This window comes from Hippocampus bargibanti, linkage group LG12 (genome assembly GCF_051943395.1).
Source record: "Hippocampus bargibanti isolate YZ-2025 linkage group LG12, ASM5194339v1, whole genome shotgun sequence".
In the NCBI taxonomy this organism is placed as follows: Eukaryota; Metazoa; Chordata; class Actinopteri; order Syngnathiformes; family Syngnathidae; genus Hippocampus; species Hippocampus bargibanti.
In genome coordinates, this window is record NC_142745.1 from 700915 (window position 1) to 727196 (window position 26282).

The 26282-nt window shown below is 42.9% G+C and overlaps 2 protein-coding genes across 7 annotated transcripts in view; both read left to right on the plus strand.

The window, feature by feature from the left end:
• asic1b (acid sensing ion channel subunit 1b) overlaps positions 1 to 14771 on the plus strand; it is a 66383-nt gene extending 51612 nt beyond the window's left edge. For 2 of the 6 annotated variants that reach the window (XM_089011232.1, XM_089011229.1), the window contains 9 exons: positions 3080 to 3230; positions 4228 to 4355; positions 6743 to 6893; positions 8436 to 8492; positions 9067 to 9220; positions 11322 to 11413; positions 11558 to 11637; positions 12688 to 12813; positions 13918 to 14771. In XM_089011232.1, the coding sequence (XP_088867358.1) occupies positions 3080 to 3230; positions 4228 to 4355; positions 6743 to 6893; positions 8436 to 8492; positions 9067 to 9220; positions 11322 to 11413; positions 11558 to 11637; positions 12688 to 12813; positions 13918 to 14013 (1035 nt within the window). In that variant the 3' untranslated portion in view covers positions 14014 to 14771. The remainder of the gene's footprint in view (positions 1 to 3079; positions 3231 to 4227; positions 4356 to 6742; positions 6894 to 8435; positions 8493 to 9066; positions 9221 to 11321; positions 11414 to 11557; positions 11638 to 12687; positions 12814 to 13917) is intronic. The other 4 variants (XM_089011233.1, XM_089011231.1, XM_089011230.1 and 1 more) reach the window with 3 other exon arrangements.
• A 1871-nt stretch (positions 14772 to 16642) lies between these two features.
• On the plus strand, positions 16643 to 25648 carry smarcd1 (SWI/SNF related BAF chromatin remodeling complex subunit D1). Its single transcript, XM_089010833.1, has 13 exons — positions 16643 to 16865; positions 19024 to 19199; positions 19393 to 19435; positions 19726 to 19848; positions 19991 to 20113; positions 20213 to 20329; positions 21090 to 21191; positions 21268 to 21429; positions 23105 to 23202; positions 23289 to 23424; positions 23723 to 23845; positions 24711 to 24812; positions 24880 to 25648. The coding sequence occupies exons 1-13, from the start codon at positions 16680 to 16682 to the stop codon at positions 24931 to 24933; spliced, it is 1545 nt and encodes a 514-aa protein (XP_088866959.1). The 5' UTR covers positions 16643 to 16679; the 3' UTR covers positions 24934 to 25648.
• The last annotated feature ends 634 nt before the right edge of the window (positions 25649 to 26282 follow it).

The following is a 26282-nucleotide window of genomic DNA, read 5'->3' on the forward strand; positions in this document are numbered from 1 at the left end:
TCAAATGACTTCTACTGAGCGCATTTGACAAAGATTCCAGCGCAAATAGCTAGATTTGACCTTTTAAGACTGGCGCTGAATATTCAGGAAGTCTTGTTTTCGAGTGGATGACCAAGTGACATCACGGAGGGAACACCCCTAACCGACATAGCGACATGCAATGCATTTTGGGTACTATTTTTCCTCTGAAAACACCATGTTGATGGCGAAATTAGAAGGAAAACAAAATAAATAACGCGCTGGTGAATCGTTGTGTGTCGCAGCCAATTGCGCTAACACGCATAAAGAAGGTGTAAGTTGACACAAATTTCCAGTGGACAAATCAGCCCATTTCATATACTGGACGAAATGCAGTTTGTGCGCCATCTTGTGCATTTTCTGGGATGGACTTCTTGAATCGATTGCAAACATGTATGCTTTCCTCTTCAGAACTATTTGAATCCTATTCATAACTGGATGAGTAACATGAAAGCATCGTCTCTGAATCTGAACGCTCTGAAGCCATTGTTTTGATTCTGGAGCAAGGCAGTTTGTGAAGGAGTATCCTGCCGTGACGTCACGAACAAGGGGGCGGGACCTTCTGAAACTGGCCACTTCCACTACAGTCATTTTTATTGGTGTTTTGAATTTGACAAAAATATCATCCTGCATGTTTTGGGTATTTTAGATGCTATAAAACATTTTTCTGATGTCAGTTCGGGAACAAAAAAATGGTGTCGGTGGTCCTTTAATTAGGTTTTCTGTGAGCATCGCCTTCAAGCTTTTTTTTGTTTTGGGCATCAAGAAATATATGGCAGAGTCCTTTGTGATTTTGTTTGATTTTAAGGGAGAAATTAAAAAAAAACATTTTGATCCTATGCTTTGAGGAACCTTGGATGAGCTTTTCAAATGGGTCGATGTGTTGTGAAGAAAATAAACGTCCACAAAGAACGTCCCAAGGTCACCACTGGTTCCTCTCCCTCTGCTGCTACACCCGATTCAATGTAGACGGTTACCACAGCAACGTCAATTTATCCTGGAATTCGTCTCCATGCCTGCAACGTGTGCGCACAGGTCGCCGACTATGAGATTTATTTGGGATTATTTATTATTTATTAGCATTGGAGCTGTTTTTCCCCCTTTTTTTCTCTAAATCCCTCATAGCAAATGTCAATTATCTATTTGCTATCAATAATAATAATAATAATACATTTCATTTATAAGCGCCTTTGAAAACTCTCAAGGTCATTTTACAATCACAGTTTTTCTGTGAGCAGCGGCAGCCACACGTGCCAGCGTTCAACTCAACCCGGAAGTAACTCAAGTAGACAGAAAGCTAGCTAGATAGCTAATAGATAGCTAATAGATAGCAAGCTAGGGTGAATAAATAGCTAATAAAGAGCTAGCTAGAGCTAGAGCTAATAGATTTGCTAGCTAGAGCTAGAGCAAATAGATAGATAGCTAGCTACAGCTAGTAGTGATTATGCTATATTGACATTTATCCGCTGGATATTATTTTTTTTGTATTAACGTAAACATATATTAACTGCATTGTCCATTTTAATAGCACTGGGGAGAAGTTTCATGTTTTTCAAAGCCATTGTGGTCAATTGACGGATTATCAATCGGTCGAATAGTCTATATTTTGTACTGCATCGTTGTGAAGTTTGTGACATGATGTAAAAGTAAAACATGATGACGATGCATGACAAAGAAACAAATGTAATCAAACAGAATTCATATTAGCTATCTATCTAGCTAGCTAGCTATTAACTATATAGCTATCTACCATATTTTTTTTTCTTTTCTCAAAACAAGTTTGTTTTGAATGTCAGCCAGTTTCGTTCAGCTCATTCTCGCCACACTTTCCGCTTGTTGTAAAGCATAATTGGCAGCTAAGATCACACCAGATTTCCTGCTGCGATATCGTAAAGGACGATGAGAAACTGTGATGTGATGAAGGTGAGACAATCGTTTTGAAGAGTGATAAAATCTATTTGTGTGTGTGTGTGTGTGTGTGTGTGTGTGTGTGTGTGTGTGTGTGTGTGTGTGTGTGTGTGTGTGTGTGTGTGTGTGTGTGTGTGTGTGTGTGTGTGTGTGTGTGTGTGTGTGTGCTTGTGTGTGTGTGTGTGTGTCACCACCACCCATTCCTGTGTAGAGTCAGTGTGGTGCCGACACTCTGGACCCACTTCAACCACATCAACCACTCGCATGTCCACTTTCATGGTGAATCCCTAAAATGGTGATTAAAGGACAAATTCCCGGCGGACAAATCATCCCATTTCACATACTGGACGAAACGCAGCTTTTGTGCCATCCTGTGCATTTTCTGTGCGCTACATCAGAGTCCAAACGGCTCAAATTGATACGGAAAGACTTCTGTCATCGATTGCAAACATTTATGCTTTCCTCTTCAGAACTATTTGGTGTTGAAAATGGTGTTGGTTGTCCTTTAATGTGTTCTGTCCGCTTAGACACTTCCACCTAATATCGTGTTAATCAGGAATACTGGGCGTGATGTTGTCAATTTGATCATGACTTTCTTCTTCTTCTTTTCCTTTCGGCTTTTCCCTTCAGGGGTCGCCACAGCAAATTAGCGTTATTCATCACTTTCAAGGGTGTGCTACGAAGTGACATTTGGAAGCGTTGGATGGTGGTTTCATAGGATACAAACATTTTCATGATTGTAGAAATGGGGAACACATGCACAGTATATATGTTGATACATCAAGATCCTCAAAATGTCAAATAAGACGAAATGTCCGTCCTATATGAAGATTTGTTATGACTTGATGTGAATGTCATCGTGAAGGTTAACTGATTCGTTAAGTGCAAGTGGATGCTTTCATATCAGGATCACAAATACCATATGTTGTTTTCTGGATGCGGACCATCGCTTTCCATTTCTTAATGTCTGTTACATTCAATTATATAGCCATTAGTTGTCCCACTGGCATTGTTTGGCCAATAGGTCACATTTGGGCTTTTCACTGTGGCAAGTGGAACGTGCTTACTGCATGTAGTCTTTTTATTTCTTATTTTGGGAGCCTTGAGTTACGTATTCACATTTTTCGTTGTTGTTTTGTTTTGCCATTGTCAGATCTTTACACGCTATGGAAAGTGCTACACATTTAACTCTGGCCAGGACGGGCGACCTCTGCTGTTGACCATGAAGGGTGGTATGGGCAATGGCCTGGAACTCATGCTGGACATCCAGCAGGACGAATACTTGCCCGTCTGGGGAGAGACAGGTAAGAAGATCCCAAATTGTCAGCGAATACAGCGACAGCTCAGCTCACGAACTTCATTGCTTCCCAGAAAGTGTGTGTAAGGCCAAAAGTTTGTCTGCCAAACATTTATTTCCCATAAGAAACCATTAAAAATTAGAATAATCCATTTCCAGATCCCCATAAAACCTAATTTTCTACTAAATAAGCCTTAAAACTACACAAAATAGACCTTATTTTATGTATAGTAAATGTGCTATTGTATTGTAATGAAAGAAATAAACTGTAGTGTATAATCAAGTCGTTTGATTGACCTTTGTGACGGTCGTTGATGTTGTTGCCTCTTGATATCCGAGTGAAGTTGCCGTGCTTTCTCGGCGATAATACCCTCACTCACACCGTTCCCTGCTAGCTGCTTTTTCAACCTCTTCTATTGCCTGAGACCGTTGCTTAGACAACACAGAAAGACCCTTAGCCACACGTAGCAATGGTAGACTTAGCATACTGGTACTGGGACGCTAAGTCACACAAACGCACACCTCGTTGGTGTTTTTCGATGATCTCCCTCTTCTGCTCGACCGTCATTATCTTTTGTGTCCTCTTTGGCTTAACGCAAGCCTGTGGTGGGGTCTTTTTCGCTCCCAAAAAAGCAAAAGTATCTACTCGATAACAAACCACATCTGCACTGAGTGCACTCAAAGAAAGTGGGTGTGGAAAAGTAGTCCGGCAGCTACCGCGGCGCTTTTCGACCGTGTGGTTTGCTGTTCTTCCGCCGAAAACCAGTCCGCCAGCCATTGTGGCGCTCCGTCTGTTTCCCGAAAACTAGTTGGTATGCCAAGATTATATTCTTGCGAATGTAATGTTTGTAAGGCGAAAAGTTTTTAAGCTAAAGCGTTCGCAAGCTGAGGTATCACTGTACATTCCAGAATGAGTTCAAATAAATAAGCGGTTGATTTCCCTCATACATTTGCCAAATTCACCCGATTGGGTCTTTCTCTTCAACCTCTGTTTTTGTCGACAGACGAGACGTCGTTTGAAGCGGGCATCAAGGTTCAGATCCATACGCAGGACGAGCCGCCGTTTATTGACCAGCTGGGATTCGGGGTGGCACCTGGCTTCCAGACTTTTGTCTCCTGTCAGGAACAAAGGGTGAGTGTCAGTCGGTCGTCTGACAACCCTGTTCGGAGTTCTGTTTGTCTGTTAGCTTGTTTCCTTCCCCTTGGAATGGTCTCAAGTGACGCACTGACCATCCAATTCCAGGGAATGTTCAACAAACTAAGTCGGTTGTGGACCCGTTAAACCTTTTGGCATCGTTGGACCTATTTCCCAGCCACATCAACCTCTTTATTGTCGCAGTCTTTACAGCAGTGATGCATTTCAGGGTTCTTTTGGGGATGTTCTCCATCATACGTGCCTGGTGCAGGGATCGCAGTGCCAATCGCGCTAATTACAAGCGGAAGGCATTTGAAGGACAACCGACACCTCCGCTCAAGTTGCGTCCATCATTTGTGAAATGACTTCAAATGACTTCTACTGAGCGCATTTGACAAAGATTCCAGCGCGTGTAGCTAGATTTGACCTTTTAAGACTCGCGCTGAATATTCAGCAAGTCTTGTTTTTGAGTTGATGACGATGCCCTAAGTGACGTCACGGAGGGAACGCTCCTGATCGAGAAAGCGACAACACCGTGCTGATGGCGAAATTAGAAGGAAAACTACATAAGCAACGGCATGGTGACTCATTGTGTGTCGCAGCCAATTGCGATAAGACGCATAAAGAAGTTTTAAGTTGACACAAATTCCCAGTGAACAAATCAGGCCATATCCAACAGAGTTTGTGCGCCATCTTGTGCATTTTCTGAGCGCTACATTTGAATCCTGACGCCTCGAATGGATACGGAAGGACTTCTTGAATGGATGGCAAACATTTATGCTTTCCTCTTCACAACTATTTGTATTATATTCTCTGAATTTCCCATCCTCTCTGAAGCCATTGTTTTGATTTTGGAGCAAGATAGTTTGTGAAGGCGCATCCTGGCGTGACGTCATGAACAAGGGGGCGGGACTTTCTGAATCTGTCCAGTTCCAAGCTCGTTTTGTGGCAGTTTTGGGACACTTGAAGTCATTTTTATTGGAGTTTTTCAATTGACTAAAAATATCATCCTGCGTGTTTTGGCTTTTAGATGCTCTAAAACGTTTTTCTGATGTCAGTTTGGAAAGAAAAAAATGCTGTCGGTTGTCCTTTAATGGACGCCATTTGGACAGCACTTATGAATGCAGTCATTATTGAAAGCTCATAACTAATGAACTTGTCAGGGGTGGGGGGGTAGCGACTGGCCTTTTCCGCGTGACCGAGTCGTTTCATTCCATGGCATTTAGTGCTGTTTTCACAGCGACCTGACAAAAAAATCCACAAGCATCTTCCCTCATATTATTCATTTGATGAGACTATTTGGATCATCCTTATGCCTTGCGACGAGCCCTTTGGGTCCAGAAGTCCGCTAAACATGGCGCCATTTGCGTCATAAAACCAAATTTAAAATGGAGGTTTTGCAGGGAATAGATGAGGCATTTTATGGGAGAGTGACTTTGTAATATCTTGTCTCCAAATAGTTGGAGGTCACTCTCGAGCAACTTTGCAGGGGGAACGTTTTTCACCAGGATGCAGTGTGATTATGTCCCTCGATACTCTGTTACAATTTGCGAAAACTCTGACGTTGACCAGCGCCTGCAAAAAGGCGCTGGTACCCCTTTTGGGTTGCCAACTCACAATCTTATTGATTGCCTAAGGTGTAGGGAACAGAGTGTATTTGCCAAATTGTATTCAATAAAGTCATCAGGAACAAAATCTCAAACGACAAAGTCATCAGAACAGAAAGGTCCAAAGTAGCAAACAAAACCATGAGTAAAACAACACAAGAAGAAACCTGACAGGGTGAAACAAATTATGACCCCTGATTAAAACCACCAACCATGCGTGGTAAAGCAAGAATTCTTCCACTGTCTCCATTTCTTGGCCTACTGTTGTTTTTTTTTTGCTGGTTGATAAATACTTTTGGTGTATAGAAAGTCAGCACTATCGGTGAACAAAGATTGTGGGTGTCAGTTTCAGCTCGACTTCAAATACAGCTTATACAAATCACAGAACTATGGAGAAGAGTTTGATTTATATCATCATAGCAGAGTCCGGCACCGCCATGTCTGGAGAGTAGGGCTATATATATATATATATATATAGGGACAAAACTACCAGCAAATTTTAGTTTACTGACGAAGCCTCTTGGATAAGATGCGAAACGATGACGGCTGAAGAAACCTTTTCATCGATGGACCACTCCTGTACGACTGAGAGCTTACACAGAAGTTTGATTTATACTTCGAAAACCTTGTTAATAAGTTCAAGTATGCGCTTAACATGTTTGGGAGAGGAAAAATGAATAACCGAAAATTGTAAATTAGATTATAAATCGAACCGAACAAGACTCTCTGTCTGTCTGTCTGTCTTTGTCTGTCTCTTTGACTGACACACTTCCCCAGCTGACCTATCTTCCGCCTCCGTGGGGAGACTGCAAGGCCACTCCAATGGATTCGGACTTCTTCAGCACGTACAGCATCACAGCCTGCCGCATCGACTGCGAGACGCGTTACCTGGTGGAGAACTGCAACTGCAGGATGGTCCACATGCCCGGTGAGAACCGACAATTGCAAAAAGCAACAATTTGAACAAATATGCTGGAAAATCAAGTACTTTCTCACCTTACTTGTTCCTTTTTGCCTGATGATAAAAAAATAACAGCTCTTTCATGCTTTGTGGGGACCTGAAGTCATCCAACGACTAATTAGTATTGCGACGAAAAATATAAATAATTTCCTCTTGTAATTTTTTTCACTCTAGATATATCACAAAGTATGATCCAGATACTTAAAGGACAACCGACATCACTTTTTTATTTTTTAACTGACATCAGAAGAACGTTTTATAGCATCTAAAATAGCCAAAACACGCTGTATGATGTTTTTAGTGAAATGCAAAACACCAATAAAAATGACTTCAAGTGTCCAAAATCTGCAAAAAAAATGAGCTGCGAATTGGGCATTTTCAGAAAGTCCCGCCCCCAGTTCGTGATGTCACGCCAAGACGTCTTGCATTGCTGGAGAATCAAAACAATGGCTTCAGATTGGGAAAAGATGCTTTCTTGTTACTCATCCAGTTATGAATATGATTCAAATAGTTCTGAAGAGGAAAGCATACATGTTTGCATAGCCCGTTTCCACAGGCTGATTAATTCCTTACATGGAGCTTTGTCGCCCTCTTCTGCCTCTTTTTGGTCCTCCATGACGTTTTCAGACCAAAGTACAGCAAAATGCATTGATGTGATGGAAGAACTGCTACAATGTGTCCTTTTTTCGGTCAGGGGCTTTCCTTCAGTGACGTAACGTACGGACTCGTCACCAACTGAAAAAGAAGACTTCCGGAATATTCAGCGCGAGTCTTAAAACGTACAATCTAGCTATATGCGGTGGAATCTTTGTAAAATACGCTCAGTAGAAGTGATTTGAAGCCATTTTACAAATGATGGACACAACTTGTCCAGAGACGTCGGTTGTCCTTTAAATATTTCAAGCTCATGTCACAGTATTACAGTACTATAAAACAATGATGACTACTGATAAAATATATGTTTGATCCCCGGGAAATATGCATGCTCTGAACTTGCCCACGCTAAATTCAGATCCTCCTTAATAAAGCTTCAATAGGAGACAAAAAAATATGTTTGACCACACCGCAGGTTGTTACTGTAAAGAGTTACCAGGTTATCATCATCATATCATGCCGTGTCCGAGGCTGCCAAATAAAGATTTGGAATTAACTCATTCACTGCCATTCACAAATGTATTTGAGAATTGAAAATATGACGTCGAGCGCCATTCCCGAATTACTTCGGGTTTTGTTGTTTCTTGCTTGGGTGCTGATAAAGCGCTTGTCCAGACCTCTGGCATTTTTCCCCTTCCACAAGGAGGCAGAATTTCCCTTTTATTCCATATTAGCACTCTGTTCCAACTTTAGCTTTTGTTAAAGTGCTGTATAAAAGCAATATGTATGTATTGCGTTGTATTATGGACATCATTTCAAGATCATATAACTCCAGACAAAAATTGAGTGGCTAGTTTTCACTTAAAGCGGTAATGACTATTGATCAGGTTTTTGTCCTCTCCTTTGCCCTGCAAGGAGATGCCCCGTACTGCACTCCTGAGCAGTATAAGGAGTGTGCGGATCCAGCCTTGGGTAAGAGATGCTCGGGTTTAGTACCTAAGCTCTGTGTGTGTGTGTGTGTGTGTGTGTGTGTGTGTGTGTGTGTGTGTGTGTGTGTGTGTGTGTGTGTGTGTGTGTGTGTGTGTGTGTGTGTGTGTGTGTGTGCGTGCGTGCGTGCGTGCGTGCGTGCGTGCGTGCGTGCGTGCGTGCGTGCGTGCGTGCGTGCGTGCGTGTGTGTGTGTGTGTGTGTGCATGCACAGCACTAGTTCACTGTTGACGCAACCAGAGTTCAAATGATAGAGGTTTGCGAATATTAATAGCGTGGGTGAAAAAAAAACTCCAATGTGGTCCAAACGTGGCTATTCCTGATCGCCGCTTTGGCGGATTTCAGCAAATAGTGTTGCTTTTGTCCGTGGCCTCCAGCCTTGATCTGCAAATCTCATTTTCTTTCATTCTGAGACATGGCTTCAAGCTAGCTGTCTGTTTCCCAATTGACTCTCGCATGTCCATATGACAAAATCTTACCTGTCAAGCCTTACCTCCAGGCGAAAACTTCTCTTCTTCATAGGAGTCCTGTCAAACACCTTACATTTTTTCCCCTACCTAGACTTCCTCGTGGAGAGGGACAATGACTACTGCGTCTGTGAGACTCCATGCAACCTGACGCGTTATGGTAAAGAGATGTCTTTCGTCAAGATCCCCAGCAAAGCTTCTGCCAAATATCTGGCCAAGAAGTTCAACAAGACCGAACAGTACATAGCGTGAGTCTCATTTCATAGCACGTCTTCTCTGTCTTTTCGACGTACTGTCTGCTCTACGTACGTCCTGAGAAAAACCTTAGGACATACCATCTGATAAAAATGGCCAAAGATGTATCGACACAAATTATGAATTTGTCACATTTTACTCACAAATGTGCTCTATGCGAAGAAAATCAAGAATTTTCTGTGTTATACCTGATGAGATCAGAGATGGGAGTCCGTTCACGAATAATCGTCGAAGGGACTGAGAGATCGACAGGCGGATCGGTGCGACGTCTGCTGTGATGCGGACTGTACCGATCTGTCGTGGTGAAGAAGGACCTGAAGCTCTAACTTTATCGGTCAATCTACGTCCCAAGCGTCATCTATGGTCATGAGTTATAGGTGGTGACCGAAGGAAGGAACAACCAAAATGAGCTTTCTCCGTAGGGTGTATGGGCTCTCCCTTAGAGATAAAGACGCCAACCTCCACCTAGAGAGGAGCCAGATGAGGTGGCTCGGGCATCTCATTAGAATCCCTCCTAGAAACCCCCCCTGGTGAGGTGTTCCGGGCATGCCCTACTGGCAGAAGACCTCAAGGAAGACCCAAGACATGCTGGAGAGACTATGTCAACCAGCTGGCCTGGGAACACATCGGGATCCGCCAGGACAAGCTGGAAGAAGTGGTTGGGGAGTGGGAAGTCTGGGCTTCCCTCTTAAACTGCTGCCTCTGCCACCTGACCTCAGCGGCAGAAGATGGATGGATGGATTCCATTAAATTATTTAGTAGATCAAGAAAATTAGAAAGAGGGTGCAGTCAAAGTGAATTTTTGCATCTATGGTTCCCAGCAGAGCAGTTCAGGACAAGATAATGACACCAGATGCTACCAGAGCGACCTGAAAGTCACTCATTTAATTCCTTCACTTTGGCGTAAATTCATCCATCTTATTTTCTCCGTTTTGATCTTAATTGCTTGCTCATCCTGTGGGAAGGATCAAGGAAAATCTTCACGGAATGGCCAGATTGTCCCCTGCGAGTCCCCATATGTGGGATGTAGAATGCTCGCTGGTGTTAATGATGAGGTTTTTGGCAGGATACGGATTGGCAGTCTGCAGGGAACGCGTGGAAGTGAAAACTTTGAAAGCAGCGTAGGAGAGAAGCTCCCACACTACCATCTGCACTCCGAGGCGTAAAAAACAAGATTCATTATTTAAGGAGGAGGGGGGGGGGCAGGTGGGCTGTTCAGCGCTTAGTGATGTAAAAAGCTAAATCTTTGCACGGGCTCATTTTCGACAGTTAGCAGCCACTATTGCAGCACATGACATCATGAACAAAGTGCATGATGTGGACAAAAATCTAACAGCATGGAATTTTCGAGCTAATAATGTAACAAAAACACCTTTAGGAAATCATGCCGAGCTATTCATCAGTTATGCCTATCGCTGGGGGGGCTTCTTCGGCTGCCCGCGTGAAATCAAAGAGAATGTGATCATGTGTCTTCTTCAGGGAGGTCATCCATTTTCCACCCCTCCTATTGCTCCGTGATGAATAAGAAAACAACTCAGTGTTTATGAAAATAATGAAAAATTGATCATGTGTATCAGTTTGAGATTTTGGGGGGGAGGGGCATAGTGGATGTAGACACTTGGTTCTTTGTATCAAGCTAAAGCGCACTTAAAGGATACCTAAAGTATGGAATGTGTAGTATTGCTGTCGCGGCTTGGAATTGAAGCGGATTTATGTGGGGCAGGAGATGTAAGACAATCTCTTTTCGTCAATGGATGCTACAGCTGCGTGTTTGCTTTCAACATTTAGCTTTAGCTGGCGGCTCATTCCTTTTGCGACTTTTATTTCTTTTAACCATGCAGGCTGATCAAAAATCAAGCACAAGCCCCCTGCGTGGAGTTAAGCGACAGATGCTCATGTCTTTGGATATTAACCCGCCTTTAAACTCCAAAATAGCCTTTTATTGATGTTATTTTTTGGTTCTTTTAGAGCAGGCCAACAAGGACGCTGAGCCAACTCGATTGTTCGTTAGCAAGCGCAAGTTATTTCCGCCATTGAGTCTATAAGGCTAGGCCGCTAGGGGCTTCTCAAGGCATTGATTTGTTTCTCCCCCAGAGATAACCTTCTGGTGCTGGATATCTTCTTCGAAGCCCTCAACTACGAGACCATCGAACAAAAGAAGGCCTATGAGCTGGCGGGCCTTCTGGGTAAGCAGATGACGGATGAAAGTGATGTGCGCCCTGGAGACTTTGACATTGAAATAAACTCTGAACAAGTACTATTTCTTGGATCGTACCTCGGCCATTTGTAGAAATTGTGTTTTTTGTTTTTTAATTCCATCTACCGCACAGGTGACATCGGTGGTCAGATGGGCCTCTTCATCGGAGCTAGCATCTTGACTATCCTTGAACTCTTTGACTACCTCTATGAGGTAAGGGATCCTTGAATCTTTTGAGGGAAATCAAGGCTTTTGGGTGCGCCATATACACCGGAAAATACCATACATAATTGTGTTTGGGGTATTTTAGATGCTATAAAACGTTTTTCTGGTCTCAGTTAGGAAACAAAAAAATGGTGTCGGTTGTCTTTTGTCTCTGGACAAGTTGTGTCCATAATTTGTAAAATGGCTTGAAATGACTTCTACTGAGCGTATTTGACAAAGATTCCACCGCATATAGCGATATTTTACGTTTTAAGACTGGCGCTGAATATTCCGGAAGTCTTGTTTTTCAGTTGGTGACGAGTCCTCACGTTACGTCACTGAAGAAACGCCCCTGACCGAAAAAAAGGACACATTGTAGCAGTCCTTCCATCACGTCAATGCATTTTGCTGTACTTTGTTTGGTCTGAAAACTTTGTGTTGCACCAAAAAGAGGCAGAAGATAGCGACAAAGCTCCGTGTAAGGAATTAATCAGCCTGTGGAAATGGGCTGATTCGGAGTCGGTGGCTGCTGACAGTCGTTGCGAGACCTGTTGTGGCCCAATATGACTTCATATATAAGGCGCACCTTATATATGAAGGCGCAGGTTTATTTTTTGGAAGAAAACCAAGGCCTACGGGTGCACTTTATACACCGGAAAATCGGGTATTCTTTCGCTCATGCTGTCAGTCGCTCCTGTGCTATTCTTCTATTGAATTCTCCATCACTGCCTTGCGAATACACACACACACACACACACACACACACACACACACACTCGCCTTGAATACATGAACATTTCAGCTGTTATATTTTAGATGAGTCAGAACGTCCACCCTTGTTTGTCAGAGAGCGTTATGAACTTTTCGCCTGCAAATCTTGATCTTTTTCTTTCCTTTGCTGGTCAATTGTAAAAAAATAACATAAAAATACATATTGACAGCAATGTAAAATCTCATTTCAATTTGCCAGACGCTTTCAATAGAAATTGTGTGGGCTGTTGTGATCCGATGACCCGTCTCTCTGTCTGTCTGTCTACCTGTGTGTGCCTTGCTTCCCAGGTAATCAAGTACAAGCTGTGCCGATGTGTAAAGAAGAAACATAAAGGGCGCAACAACAATGATCGGGGCGCTGCGCTCAGTCCGGATGATGCGAAGCACCATGTCGGTAAACCAGAGGTGGCAAAAGTACTCACGTGTTCCACTTCAAGTAGCACTGCACATACATGTACACTAAATTTACAGGCTTTTCATCACATCTTAACTCATTCACTGCCGGACCATGTGCAAAAACGCGTCCACTCCAGTGCCAGGGTTTTTGTCATTGTCACTCCAATTACAAGACCCACCGAATATTGACTTTTAGGACTACATAAACATTCAATGCAGCATAAGAAACCTTAGACTGTCGTCTTTGATCAGAAAAAAAGAGTTATTCCTAAGTGATATGGGTCTGGAGTTATATGAGCTTGAAATGAGGGCGGCTGTCATTGTCACTGAAATTCTAGGACCCGCAGAATATTGACTTTTAGGACTACCGTGTGTAACTTCCGAATAGAATGAACGCTGGTGTGAATGGCTGCCGCTGCTCATCCGCACACAAAAAATACGTGACTGTAAAGTATGTAAAAAAAATAATTTTCTTCTAAATAAGCCTTAAACTACACAAAATATACCATATTTCAAGTATAATAAATGTGCTATTGGATTGTAATAAAAGAAATAAACTGTACTGTATAATAAAGTGGTTTTATTGATCTTTGTGATGGTCGTTGCCTCTTGATGATATCCGAGTAAAGTTGCCGTGCTTTCTCTGCGATAATACCCTCCCTCACACTGTACCCTGCTAGCTGCTTTTGGTTAATTTGTATATATATATATATATATTTGGTCAAAGTTTTTCAACCTCTTTTATTGACTGAGACGGTTGCTTAGACGACACAGAAACACCCTTAGCCTCACGTAGCAACGGTCGACTTAGCGTACTGGTACTGTGACGCTAAGTCACACAAACGAAAAGCAGAGCAAAGGAATGAGGGTCCTCCTTTTTTTCCTATCACTTTTATTGATCCAGTCTTGGATTTCCAACCTTCAGTTTTAACCTTCTAAGTCCGCTCTAGAGCTTTACTGCCAATGCTAAACACAAAACATCGACAGTCCAAACATCCTTTTGCATGTTTCACTTGCATTTCTATTTTCGTGAAAGTGAAAATGACAACGTAAAATATTTTCAAATCTGTCTTCATGACTCCTTTCCTGTTTTTTTGTGTGTGTTTTCCCTCTTCCTGCTAGGCTCCATGCGATAACCTGCGCTCGGCGTCCACGTATTCGGGCAACATGCTACCTCATCACCCGGCGCAGGGAAACTTCGAAGACTTCACCTGCTGAGCTGAACGTGAGCTGAGCTGGAATGAATGAATGAATGCGTGCGTGCGTGCGTGCGTCACTGCGACCAAAGTGCAAACCTACAACGAGACGATCTGGACCAGGAAGCGACGCCGTGGCACTTTTGGACGTGAACATCAGATGGGAGGAAATGTGTGGCCCCAGGCTTAGCGCAGTAGGAAGGAAAGTACATCCCAAAACATCCATTTCATGCAGCACTCTCATTGATTTGTCCGTCTGGCGCACTGCCACAAAGGAGATGCCGACTCGGACAAAGTTTAACTGTACAGTCAATCATCATAAAAATCGAATATTTTCAAAGAAGAGAGAGAACCCTCATCTTCATACAGCAGGACAACAACCCCCCACTTGCTAAGTACAGGTGGCGACATCACGGGAGCTTGCATTGGTGGAAAATTCAGGTCTAACTGTGTCAACGCATGATTGTATTCCTCCATTTTGTTGCTTTTCAGCTTGGTTTTTATTGCTTTTTATGGCATTTACATTTATATATATATATATATATATATATATATATATACAGTAAAGTCTCGTATCGATATTCTCGGGAGTCGGAAAAAATATCGATATAACCGGACTATCGATATATCCGATCCTGCGGCATGTAAATTTTCTCCTTGCGTTCATAGAAATAGTATCGTAATAAGCAGTACTATCGATATAACCGATATCGATATAACCAGACTTTACTGTATATATATATATATATATATATATATATATATATATATATATATATATATATATATATATATATATATATATATATATATATATATATATATATATATCTCACAAAAACATGTCATTTGAAGAGAGCTAAATGGATTTTTAGATCCAGTGTGCCTGCTTTGTTGTTGTTGTTGTTTTTTTTTTTAATTCAGTTGTACACATTAATTGAGCATCCATGTGGCCATCAATCGATCTATCCACGCGGCTATGGATCGATCCATCCCTGCCTGGGGCCTGGCTACAATGTCGGGGAGTGCTCTCCTTTTGTGTTGTGGGGCCGTTGAACTGTTTCCGTATCTCTGTTCTTGTTGCAGACATCTTCTCAAAGCACAATGCCGCCATTCTGTACGTAGACTTCATGTCAAAGCAAATGTATTCTTCTTCTTCTTCTTCTGGATATATTGTCTTATGGTTACTATCGTGCCGATCCGACGGTTTCTTTTTTTGCTTTTCATATGAAACACGCTTTACTGCCTATATTTAATGCCTGCTAAGCCTGTCAAGATTCGCCAGGCAATGGGCTCTTTTATTGATTTAGCCTTGCAGAAATAAAGTGTAAATATCATTTTGGAAAATTGCTTTCCTGAGATGTTATTTTTAATCTGGGAATATTCTGCTCCCTAAAGAGCTTGTTTATCAATGCGCTCCAGTGGATGAGCATGAATATTAATTGCTCAAACAATTAGGCCAAATTTTAGAGTTGACTATTTATCCTCCATCAGCGACAACGTCAGCAAAGGCCCAATCATCGAATGGGAATAAACTCAACCGATAACAAAATACAAGACAATATTGTGACGGCCTGAGAGTCAACTTCGATTCTTCCTCCATGTTTTCCTCCCAACCCCAAACCAACAGCATATCTTTTCTTTCCACATCATCTTTGTGAAATGCAATCCCCATCAGTGGCACACGAGTGGCGGGGCCAACCTTGATCTCCTTTTCTGGCTTATCTAACGACAGCTTTGATCCCGGATGAGCTCGGCCATCTGCAAGAAAAACATTTGGGAAGCCAATGACAGCTTCGGCTGCTGCGCAACAAGACAAATGTCCAACTCTCAAAAAACATCCTTTATCCATCTCGTCCAGCGTTTCGTCCAATCTCGTCTGCTGAATTGTGGTGTGCGTCATACCCTGGCAACTGCCAAGCAACAAGATCCAGCTGCTCCACTGCGAATACTTATGCTAACATTATCTATCTTTTTTTACAAGTACAAACAGTGACCAGAATCAAGACACTTGTCCGACCGTTACCGACACATATCCCTGCATTATAAAACAGGATTTACACTGTATCAAAATTATTTTCTTCTTGAAGGCAAGGCCGCTCTTGCGTAATCTGTAAAGACGGATAGCCAAAATTCAAATGAAAGCTGAATTGGCAGTTTGACTGCCCAACAGGCTCTCGTTTTGAGTAAAATAATGTCTTTTAGTTAAAAGCTTGCTTTTTTCCCATTAGCAGTTGCTTCTTTTCCATTAGCTTCCCCCATGTTTTTCATTGTGCATTATCATCTACAATAAATGAAATAAAATGTTTGACGACAAGAACGATGATTAGAATTGCAGGTCTTGCGGTACGATTGACATGTCTATGATGGAGTCTGGTGTGGGTCAGAATAGAGTTTCGGGGTCCTAAATGAGATAAGGAGCAAGGGACGCTCACCCGTGACTGTAAAGTGTCCTTGAGAGTTTTGAAAGGCGCTTATAAATGAAATGTATTATTATTATTAAAGGAGAGAATGCAGAAAGCTTCTGTAAAATGTGGCCGATGAAGGGGTTTCAACACGAGAGTCGCCGCAGTACCTAAAACATCCACCGTGAGACGCTGTAAACGCTTGAAACTCAGGCTCTCGCTCGCTCTCGCGATATCTTGGTGCCTAGCTCCACCGGCGCCCACACGCACAGTCGTTGAAGAGATGGCGGCCAGAGGGGGCTTTCAGTCGGCACCCACTGGTGGCGGCGGTGGCGTAATGGGTCCAGGACCTCCGATACCGGGCGCGGGGCCGGGTATGGGCCCCGCTACTCCCTCTGGAAGGATGGGTTCGTCGCCGGCCGCGCAGAACCACATGTACCGCTCGCCGATGCCTGGGCCAGGCTACCCGGTGAGATCTCTTCACATCTCCACTTAGAACAAAGCCCCCTCAGCCCTCACTCAACAGCGCTTTGTCGCGGCCAGCTAATCATTAGCCGCGTTGTGGGCTATAAACCACCATCCCGCCCAAAACGGAAAACATACCGCGAGCTGCTTCGATCTGCCGAACTTATAAACGACCGAGTCGACAATTTTCCTTCACTATTTATCCCTCCACGTTAACTAGTCCACCGGCCACTTAGCTTAGCATGCTAACGAGGCTAGTTGGTCGCCGTGGCCGGAATTCATTCACAAATGGTCGCCAATTTTTGTTTCGTTATTTTATCGAGCAGCGGACACATCAAACTGGTGGTTTCCTTGACACTCAGTTCCACATTCGTAAAAGCTAAACGATGAGTCTGTTTTCACAAGTTAACGAATGAATGGCGTGTAAAACACGCTGTTAACTATTCGAATGTGGACGCTGCTGGACTTGTCGCTCGACTCAAAGTCCGGTTCACATCTCCGTCTTTTTGGCTTCAATATTTTGGTTCCCTGCACATGGAACCTCTCTCTTTGATCAATTCAAATTGGATCACAATCCCGCGGCGGTATTCGTCTTAAAGTTCTACCTTATAGCGGCGGCCATAATGCATCCAAGTGAAACGCTTCTGTTTTTTCCCCCTTGTACAAACACGGCCAAAATGTATTTGCAACTGGAATTCATTTAATGGGGTAACTGTGTCTCGGTCCTTTATTTTACAACAGATGCAGTCTGACGGGTGGAAGGGGAGGCTATATCCCCTTAAAAAACGATCTAGATCTGTTTTGCTGGCTTTGGTACGCAATAACTACATTGGTGAATACAATCGCATAATCTTAAATGCCTTCAGGTCAGTTTTTTCCACACCAATGGACACTAGAGCTAAATTTAAAGGCCATTCAAATTTAGTTTCTAACCAAAATTGCAGTTTGACAAATGAAGCCCACGTGCCATATTAATTAATGATCTTTTGGTGAGACATATCTGTCTGATATTCCAGTTTTTGTTGCTGCTGTTTGTTCCATCCATGTTCCCGTCCGTCTCTGGATGCAACACCATTCAATAAAATTGTCCACCTCTTTGGTATTTCAGCCTCTCAGAATCAGAATCATCTTTATTGCCAAGTATGTAGAACACACAAGGAATTTGTTTCCGGTAGAACACGCTGCACTAGTATCGTCGTAAAAAAAAAAACTGCTAAGTGGCACTTTACAGGTACATTTTCTCTGTTTTACGTTGTCCTCCGTGGTGGCATCCTGCTTCTTTCCGATTCCGCAAGATATTTCCCAACATTTGCTTTGAAAATGTATTCTCAACATCTTTGAATATTTCCTGACTTTAAGGACCAAATTAGGAACAGAATCATAATCAATGCGTGTTGGCGCAGTGTCCAGACTGTATAAAAAATGTACCGTTTTTTTGATAAAGTAATAGTTCATCTAATTAATGGATTCTAAAAAACAAACAATTACTTATTGAAATATCCACTATTTCATGACCTGTATTCAATGTAATAATTAGTAACCCACGGTGGTCAAGAGTGTGGGTTGCCTAGCGACAAGCGACTTTGCTTTTTCCTTTCCCAAGCATCCTTGAGTGCTTTCATTCATCCCAGCAGCCCGATAGCGCATTGAATAGCGCCAAACTCGCTTCTTGGGTACTTCAAGGCCACGCAGATGTGCAGTGCATGCATGCATGCATGCATGCAGTGCAGCGTAGGCGGTCCCTCCATGTGGGGAAGAGGTGGTCCCTCTCAATATTGGTTGTTGTTAATGTCAAGTTGTCCTCCGTTGCCACCTTTCCACCCTGAGGACAGCAGCTGTTTTTGTCATTTGTCGCATTTCACCACTGAGGTTCATGCAGTCCGATACAAGAAGTCAGCTCTTTGAGTTCTTGGCGCACGGTTTGGTGAGTGATACTTGTTGTTATCAATGATCGTTCTTCGATGACAGTTTGAGGCAGACGCTTAACTGTGAACTGCTCTCGACCCGTCACACCAGTAAAACTACACATTTTTGTTCAAGCTTTTCCAGATTTATAGCTCCTCCTCCCTATTCTGATGTCATCGTTGGGGGTGATGTACCAAAATTTGAAGCTCCCGAAACGGCATCCATTGTTGTTTATTTTCCCCTAACCCACATCGCAGAGACCTGGCATGCCTCCATCCAGTCGTATGACCCCCCAGGGACCCGCCATGGGCCCCCCGGGCTACGGCGGCAGCCCCGTGTCCCGCCCGGGGATGCCCGGCGTGATGGACCCGTCTCGTAAGAGGCCTGCGCCGCAGCAGATCCAGCAGGTTCAGCAGCAGAGTCGCAACCAGCAGTAAGACACGCTGCTTTCATTCAAAGTGTAAACTTGTTAGACAACGCTGATCAATACTGTTGTACAAATTCCACTGCTAAACTTGGGCAGCAGCGCATTTAAAATGAAATCAACTGTTGCTGCTAAGTGTTATTGGAATGACTTTTTTATCACAAGGTGAACTAAGATGTGGTTACCTATGTGTTTTATACAGTACAAAGAAGAAGAAGATGGCTGATAAAATTCTACCTCAGAGGGTGAGTTCAAGTGACATGAAGTAACACCGTCTAAAATTCTTGGATTGGATTGGATTTGCCTTTATTAGTCTAGCAGTGGAGAAATTTCCATTTGACAGCAGCAAAGTTCAAAGAGGAAAGGAAAGAAAGTAGTCGAAAAACAAAAGACAAGAGCTGCTGTAAAGCCAGCAACTCTGGCGGCGCCATCTTGGGCGTCGTACAAACGGCCCTGTGCTAACTTTGATGACATGTTGTCAAAGCAGTCCAGTTTTGCAATCGCGGCACTCACCTTGTTCCTGGCTTCATCCCAGATCAGGGAACTGGTCCCGGAGTCTCAGGCTTACATGGATCTACTGGCCTTTGAAAGGAAGCTGGACCAGACCATCATGCGCAAGAGGCTCGACATCCAGGAAGCACTCAAGAGACCCATTAAGGTTTGATTTTTTTTTAATTTTTTTTTTAGCTTCAGAACTCCTGGAACCCACGTTAGTTGAGTCCAACAAAAAGTTTCTCTTGTTTAAAATCAACCTTTACTTGAAGTTGCTCCTCACACGTTATTTTTTTTCCTCCCGCTAGCAAAAAAGAAAGCTTCGTATCTTCATATCAAACACCTTCAATCCAGCCAAGCCCGACGCTGAGGATGGTGAGGGCACCGTTGCATCATGGGAGCTCCGTGTGGAGGGGCGTCTACTAGAAGATGTAAGAGCCTTGTGACGGTGGTTTGTGACCTTTCGTTCAGTTATGTAAAGACTCAATATATTGTTTTATCCACTCTTATTATTTGATTGACTTTTGTAGACAGCCGTGTCCAAGTACGAAGCCACCAAGCAGAAGAGAAAGTTCTCTTCCTTCTTCAAGTCTCTGGTGATTGAGTTGGACAAAGATCTTTACGGTCCTGATAATCACCTTGTGGAAGTAAGAACTTTTTTTTGTACAGTGACACCTTGGCTTACTAACTTCATTGGTTCCCAGAGTGTGTATTCCAAACATTAATTTCCCATAGGTAACTAATAAAATGAGAATAATCCGTCCCCAGATCCCCATAAAACATAATTTTAATCTAAATAAGCCTTAACACTACACACAATATACCTTATTTTATGTACATTTTTTTTATATTTATGATATTATAACTAAAGAACTGTATAAATAACTATAAAGTGTCTCAAGGAGCTCTGGGTTGGAAGTTGTGATATTGCAACTGCAAAAGATGCAGACAGACACACTAGAAACTTCATTAATACAGTAAAGTCTTGTTATATCGATATCGGATATATCGATAGTCCCGGTTATATCGATACTATTTCTATGCACGCACAGAGAAAATTACATGCAAACAGGGTCGGATATATCGATAGTCCCGGTTATATCGATATTTTTTTCGGACTCCCTTGAATATCGATATAACGACACTTTACTGTGTGTGTGTGTGTATATATATATATATATATATATATATATATATATATATATATATATATATATATATATATATATATATATATATATATATATATATATATATATATATATATATATATCCGCTGTGTGTGTATTTTGCCATGGGGATCGACTTATCTGCCACCCATGAAGCACTTTTCATTCTTTTAGAAATAAATCACCACGATGGCAAGGTTTTCCATTTTTCTAAAGGTGGTCTTTTGCATCATTTTAGTGGCACAGGACCGCAACCACCCAGGAGACGGATGGCTTTCAAGTCAAGAGACCAGGCGACGTGGGCGTTCGTTGCACCGTCCTCCTCATGCTCGACTATCAGGTAGCAAAAAACAGTTCTCTCTTGCATTTACGGCGCAAACTGGATCTAACTGGTAACCTCCCACCCTCAAACGCAGCCACCCCAGTTCAAGCTGGACCCTCGCTTGGCTCGCATGCTGGGCATCCACACCCAGACGCGACCCGTCATCATCCAGGCCCTGTGGCAGTACGTCAAGACTCACAAACTTCAGGACCCCCACGAGCGAGAGTTCATCAACTGCGACAAGTACCTACAGCAGGTGGTCATCATTCCATTCCTTTTTTTTTGTCTTAGGCGAGGGTACCGTATTTTATGGAATAAAGGCGCACCTTCAACGAATGACATGCAGTGATACTTCGGCTTACGAACGCTTTAGCTCACAAACTTTTCGCCTCACCAACATTAAATTTACGAGCATATAGTCTTGGCATACGTACTAGTTTTCAGCGGATGAACCAAACCACACAGCGCCACGGTGGCTGGCGGACTAGTTTTTGGCGGAGGAACACCAAACCACACGGTCGAACAGCGCCACGATGGCTGGCGGACTACTTTTCCACATCCCCTTTGAGTGCAGACGTGGTTTGCTATCGACTGGAGTACGTTTGCTATTATGGGAGCGAAAAAGTCCCCACCACAGGCTAGTGTTAAGCCGAAAAAGACACGAAAGAAAATGATCGTTGAGCAGCAGAAGAAGATCACCAAAAAACACCAACAAGTTGTGCGTTTGTGTGACCTAGCGTCCCAGTACCAGTATGCAAAGATGACCATTGCTACGTGGGGCTAAGGGTGTTTCTGTGTTGTCTAAGCAACAGTCTCAGGCAATAGAAGAGGTTGAAGAACTTCTGTTGATTTGGATGAACGAAAAGCAGCCAGCAGGGGACAGTGTGAGTGAGGGTATTATCGCAGAGAAAGCACGTCAACTTCACTCGGATATCGTCAAGACCATCACAAAGATCAATAAAACCACTTTATTATACAGTACAGTTTATTTATTTTATTACAATCCAATTGCACATTTATTATACATAAAATAAGGTATATTTTGTGTCGTTTTAAGGCTTATTTAGTAGAAAATGATGTTTTATGGAGACCTGGGAAGGGATCATTCTCATTTTTAATGGTTTCTTATGACAAATAAATGTTCGGCAGATGAACTTTTCGCCTTAGACACACCTTCTGGAAACCAATAAAGTTTGTAAACTGAGGTATCACTGTAATTATTTTGGATTGAAAGTAAGGGAATTGGGTTCCAAATGTGTCCAACTGGACTTTCGGATGCTTCCAAATCTGCTCGAAAAAGCGCTGACATTTCCGATAGTCATAACATTTGATGTTATTCAGCACACTTGCTTTTCTTCTGTCCTTGTATGGACGCGAGTCTCAACACGGGCTCAACGCCTGAGACTAAACAGGACCGCTGCTTCAATGTTATCTCAGTGGAAAAGAAATACATGCACCGGCGTGTCTGATCCCGCGTTAAAAAAAAAAGAAATGGCCTTTTGAGGTTTTATACCGTCAGCGTGTGTCATCGCCTTATTGCTCTTGCTTCCCAAACATGCTGGAAATTGTCAAGAGCTCGAATTGATGGCAGGCACTTTGCCGTTTGAAAATGTCACCTCATGCCATTGTAACTGTTTGAACCACTGGGGGCACTAGTTGACTTTTAATATGATATGGAGAAATAAAAGTAGTGGGGAGCTCATATTGAGCTGATTGCCTGGACTGTAAAAAATAAAATTAACAGCATTTATTGAGTCATTGTGAGGTTTTTGCCACAGGTTTTGGGGAAGGGCTAAATGGATTTTACTGCAATGTATTTGTGCGATAGTCAACATCGTAGCTACTCACAGGCCACCATTTGAGGCGAGAGAGTAATTCGTCAAGCTTAAGTCCTTGAATGTCCACTGAGTTGCTTTTCCTTCCTTCCGGAGATCTTTGAGGCCCAGAGGATGAAGTTCTCCGAGATCCCGCAGCGCTTGCACGCGCTCCTGATGCCTCCAGAACCCATCATCATCAACCACGTGATCAGGTGGTGGCGCATCAGTCCCGTTTCGCAAATTGGTCGACGCAAATGTTTGTATTGATTGCAATAATGTGGTCTCTGCGTTGCTTTAGCGTGGACCCCAACGACCAAAAAAAGACGGCATGCTATGACATTGATGTGGAGGTGGATGACACGCTGAAGACTCAGATGAACTCCTTCCTTCTCTCCACCGCCAGTCAGCAGGAAATAGCCGGCTTGGATAATAAGGTTAGAAATCTACCTATGGTTTTGGAGTTAGAGAGATGTGAACGTTGCTAAATTTTGGATAACCATGTTTTTGCTCAATGAAACAGACGGGAAAATCTGACGCGTGACGTCGCTCTTTGCTTGGGATTGTATTTGATTGAAACCGTTTTATCTATAAATTCCATTTTCAATCAGAAAAGTTTTCAAATTCACAGAGTATTTGGCCAACAAACAGACAATTTCTGCCCCTTGTAACAAATGATGGCTGAAATGTGATTGGTGAAATGATTAAATAGTACGAAAACACACGTGTGTTCAGATCCACGAAACCATCGAGACCATCAACCACCTGAAGACCCAGAGAGAGTTCATGCTCAGCTTCGCCAGAGATCCTCAGGGCTTCATCAATGACTGGCTGCAGTCGCAATGCAGGGATCTCAAGGTGGGTGTACTCATGGACTGCCGGGGGAAAAAAAAGCGATAAACACAACGTCTCACAAATTCTAGTCTTTTTTCCAACAACGTTTTCAATTGTGATATCATTCACAAAGCTTATAAATGTGAGCAGTGTACAGACGCTCGCCGACTTGAGAAAATTCAAGTTGTGAACAACATACATTTTTCGACAAACCCCCAAAAATGTTCGGACAGAGATGCGATAAATGGGATTTTGTATGGCACGCCTTTTTCCGGCCAAACTTGCTTGCGATTGTCTGCGTTATGTTTTTCACGCAAGCACACAGACACATCGGAGGTTTCAAGGGCCGGATGTTTACGCGACTGACACCGAAGCTGACCAATCAGTGCTCAAGTGTCGCCAACAAGTTCAGGACCCCATCCGCCGAGCTCGCTTACGATTGACTGCGTAGAGTACGTGGACGGGGAGGAAATCCCTCTTCCCAGTTGTCGTTTCAGGAGATGCGTAACAAAAAGTAATGGCTGCTGACACGTTATTTAATCATGACATGCCAGCAGCTTTGATGATGGCTTACTGAAGACTGGAGGATATATATCGTAGCTGTAAATTGATTTGACGATTGTTAGAGCGTCTGTGTTTTCTACTTCCTCGTTTCGTGTTTAACTTAAACATGCATTCCATACAAAATGTAGCATTGAAGCAACTTGGGAAGAAATTCACCTTACGACCGCTCGGAACGTATCTCGTTCGTAAGGTGGGGAGCGTCCCCGGCCGGGTGTGTCGGCCATACTTTTCGCGCTCAAAGTGAACTCTGAAACACTCCAATGAGGCCCACGCACACATCTACGACAAGTAAAGTGCCTTAACGGATCTTCTGGGCTCTCCGCAGACCATGACGGACGTGGTTAGCAACCCAGAGGAAGAGAGGCGGGCCGAGTTCTACTACCAACCGTGGGCTCAGGAGGCCGTGTGCCGTTATTTCTACTCCAAGGTGAGCCCGAAATCCTTTCTCGTCACCTGCCGTCAATATGCAAACACATATTTTGTTTTGGCGACAGGTGCAGCAGAGGCGACAGGAACTGGAGCAGGCGCTCGGAATCAGGAACACCTGAAGTCATTGCTTGTCGGATGGTGACTTTCTTTTTTGTTGTACTTCTTTTTGAGCACAATTTTTTTTTCATTGAATACCCTTCACCAAAAATCTGTCTCGTCTAACATTCCTGCTCTCATGACACAGAGTGCCAAAGTAGGCGCGCATACACACACACACACACACACACACACACACACACAATCCTCAAAATGATTTACACTCGTCTCATTGGCTTCTATATTTTAAAACAAACCAAAATGTCCTATACCTAATCACTGTTCCTTTTTTTGCCGACATATATTTCTTTCTTTTTTATAATTAATCCTTGATTTTGAACAATCTGTAATATCAGTATGTCTTGTTACCTAGTACAAATAAATGATGACCAAGGAAGTCGGTAGTTAGCTGTACCTCTAGCCCAAATAGCTTTTTACTTACAGAGCAGAAGACAAAGTGTGAAGTCAAGTTGTACCTCTTGATCCATTTTTTTCTTTCCTTCTTTCTTTATGCTCACTTCGTAGATTCTCTATTTATAATTCAAACAAGAAGTGTCCGTGGTGGTGATAGAAGTGCAGTCAAGCCACAAATATGTTGTTCAGCTGATATGAGGTGATAAAATGATCCCTTTTAGTTAGGAGTGGCATGAACACTGAATTATTTGAAGCTTTTTGATGGACCAAAACTATTTTTCTGGATGTTCTTATATCATAATAAAGCATACGTTTCCTCCCTGGTCCTTTCTCCTATCTTTGTGACTGCTTTATTTCCTGTATATCATCGTTGTCCATGTTAAGTGCTTTGTTACAGCTTCAGCTGTTGTTAAAGTGCTCTATAAATCAATTTGTATTGTATATGGGCTGAAAAGCATTTGAACTCTGCAATAAACAACACCACATCAGATATATTTTACTAGGGAGTGACACTCGTGGCCCGCCGCTGGTTTTGACCGTGGTACATTTTCACAAACAAAATGCACTACATGGTTTGCTGACAAAGTTTCTTGGATAAGAAGCCAAACGTCCGACACCTTGAAAGAAGTACAGATGACGGCTGAAGAAACCTTTTCATCAAAGTACATGGTCAAGTAATACATGGGAGCGCCATATATGATAAATGTATACTGCATATGTGTAAGACGACATCAATCTTAAATGTATGCTATCCCGGTAAATAAACTGACCACTGTGCAGTGATAAGTGACGTAATATAACGAAGGAGGGAGCAGTGGGCGGGGGGGGGGGGGATGCCCACTAGTGAGGGCAATTATGACTCTTTTTGGAGAGCCGGTTCTTTTGGCTCGGCTCACTTAAAAGATCTGGCTCTTTCGGATCCCAAATCGCTTCTCAGTTTTTCTTTTTCTCAAAGTCA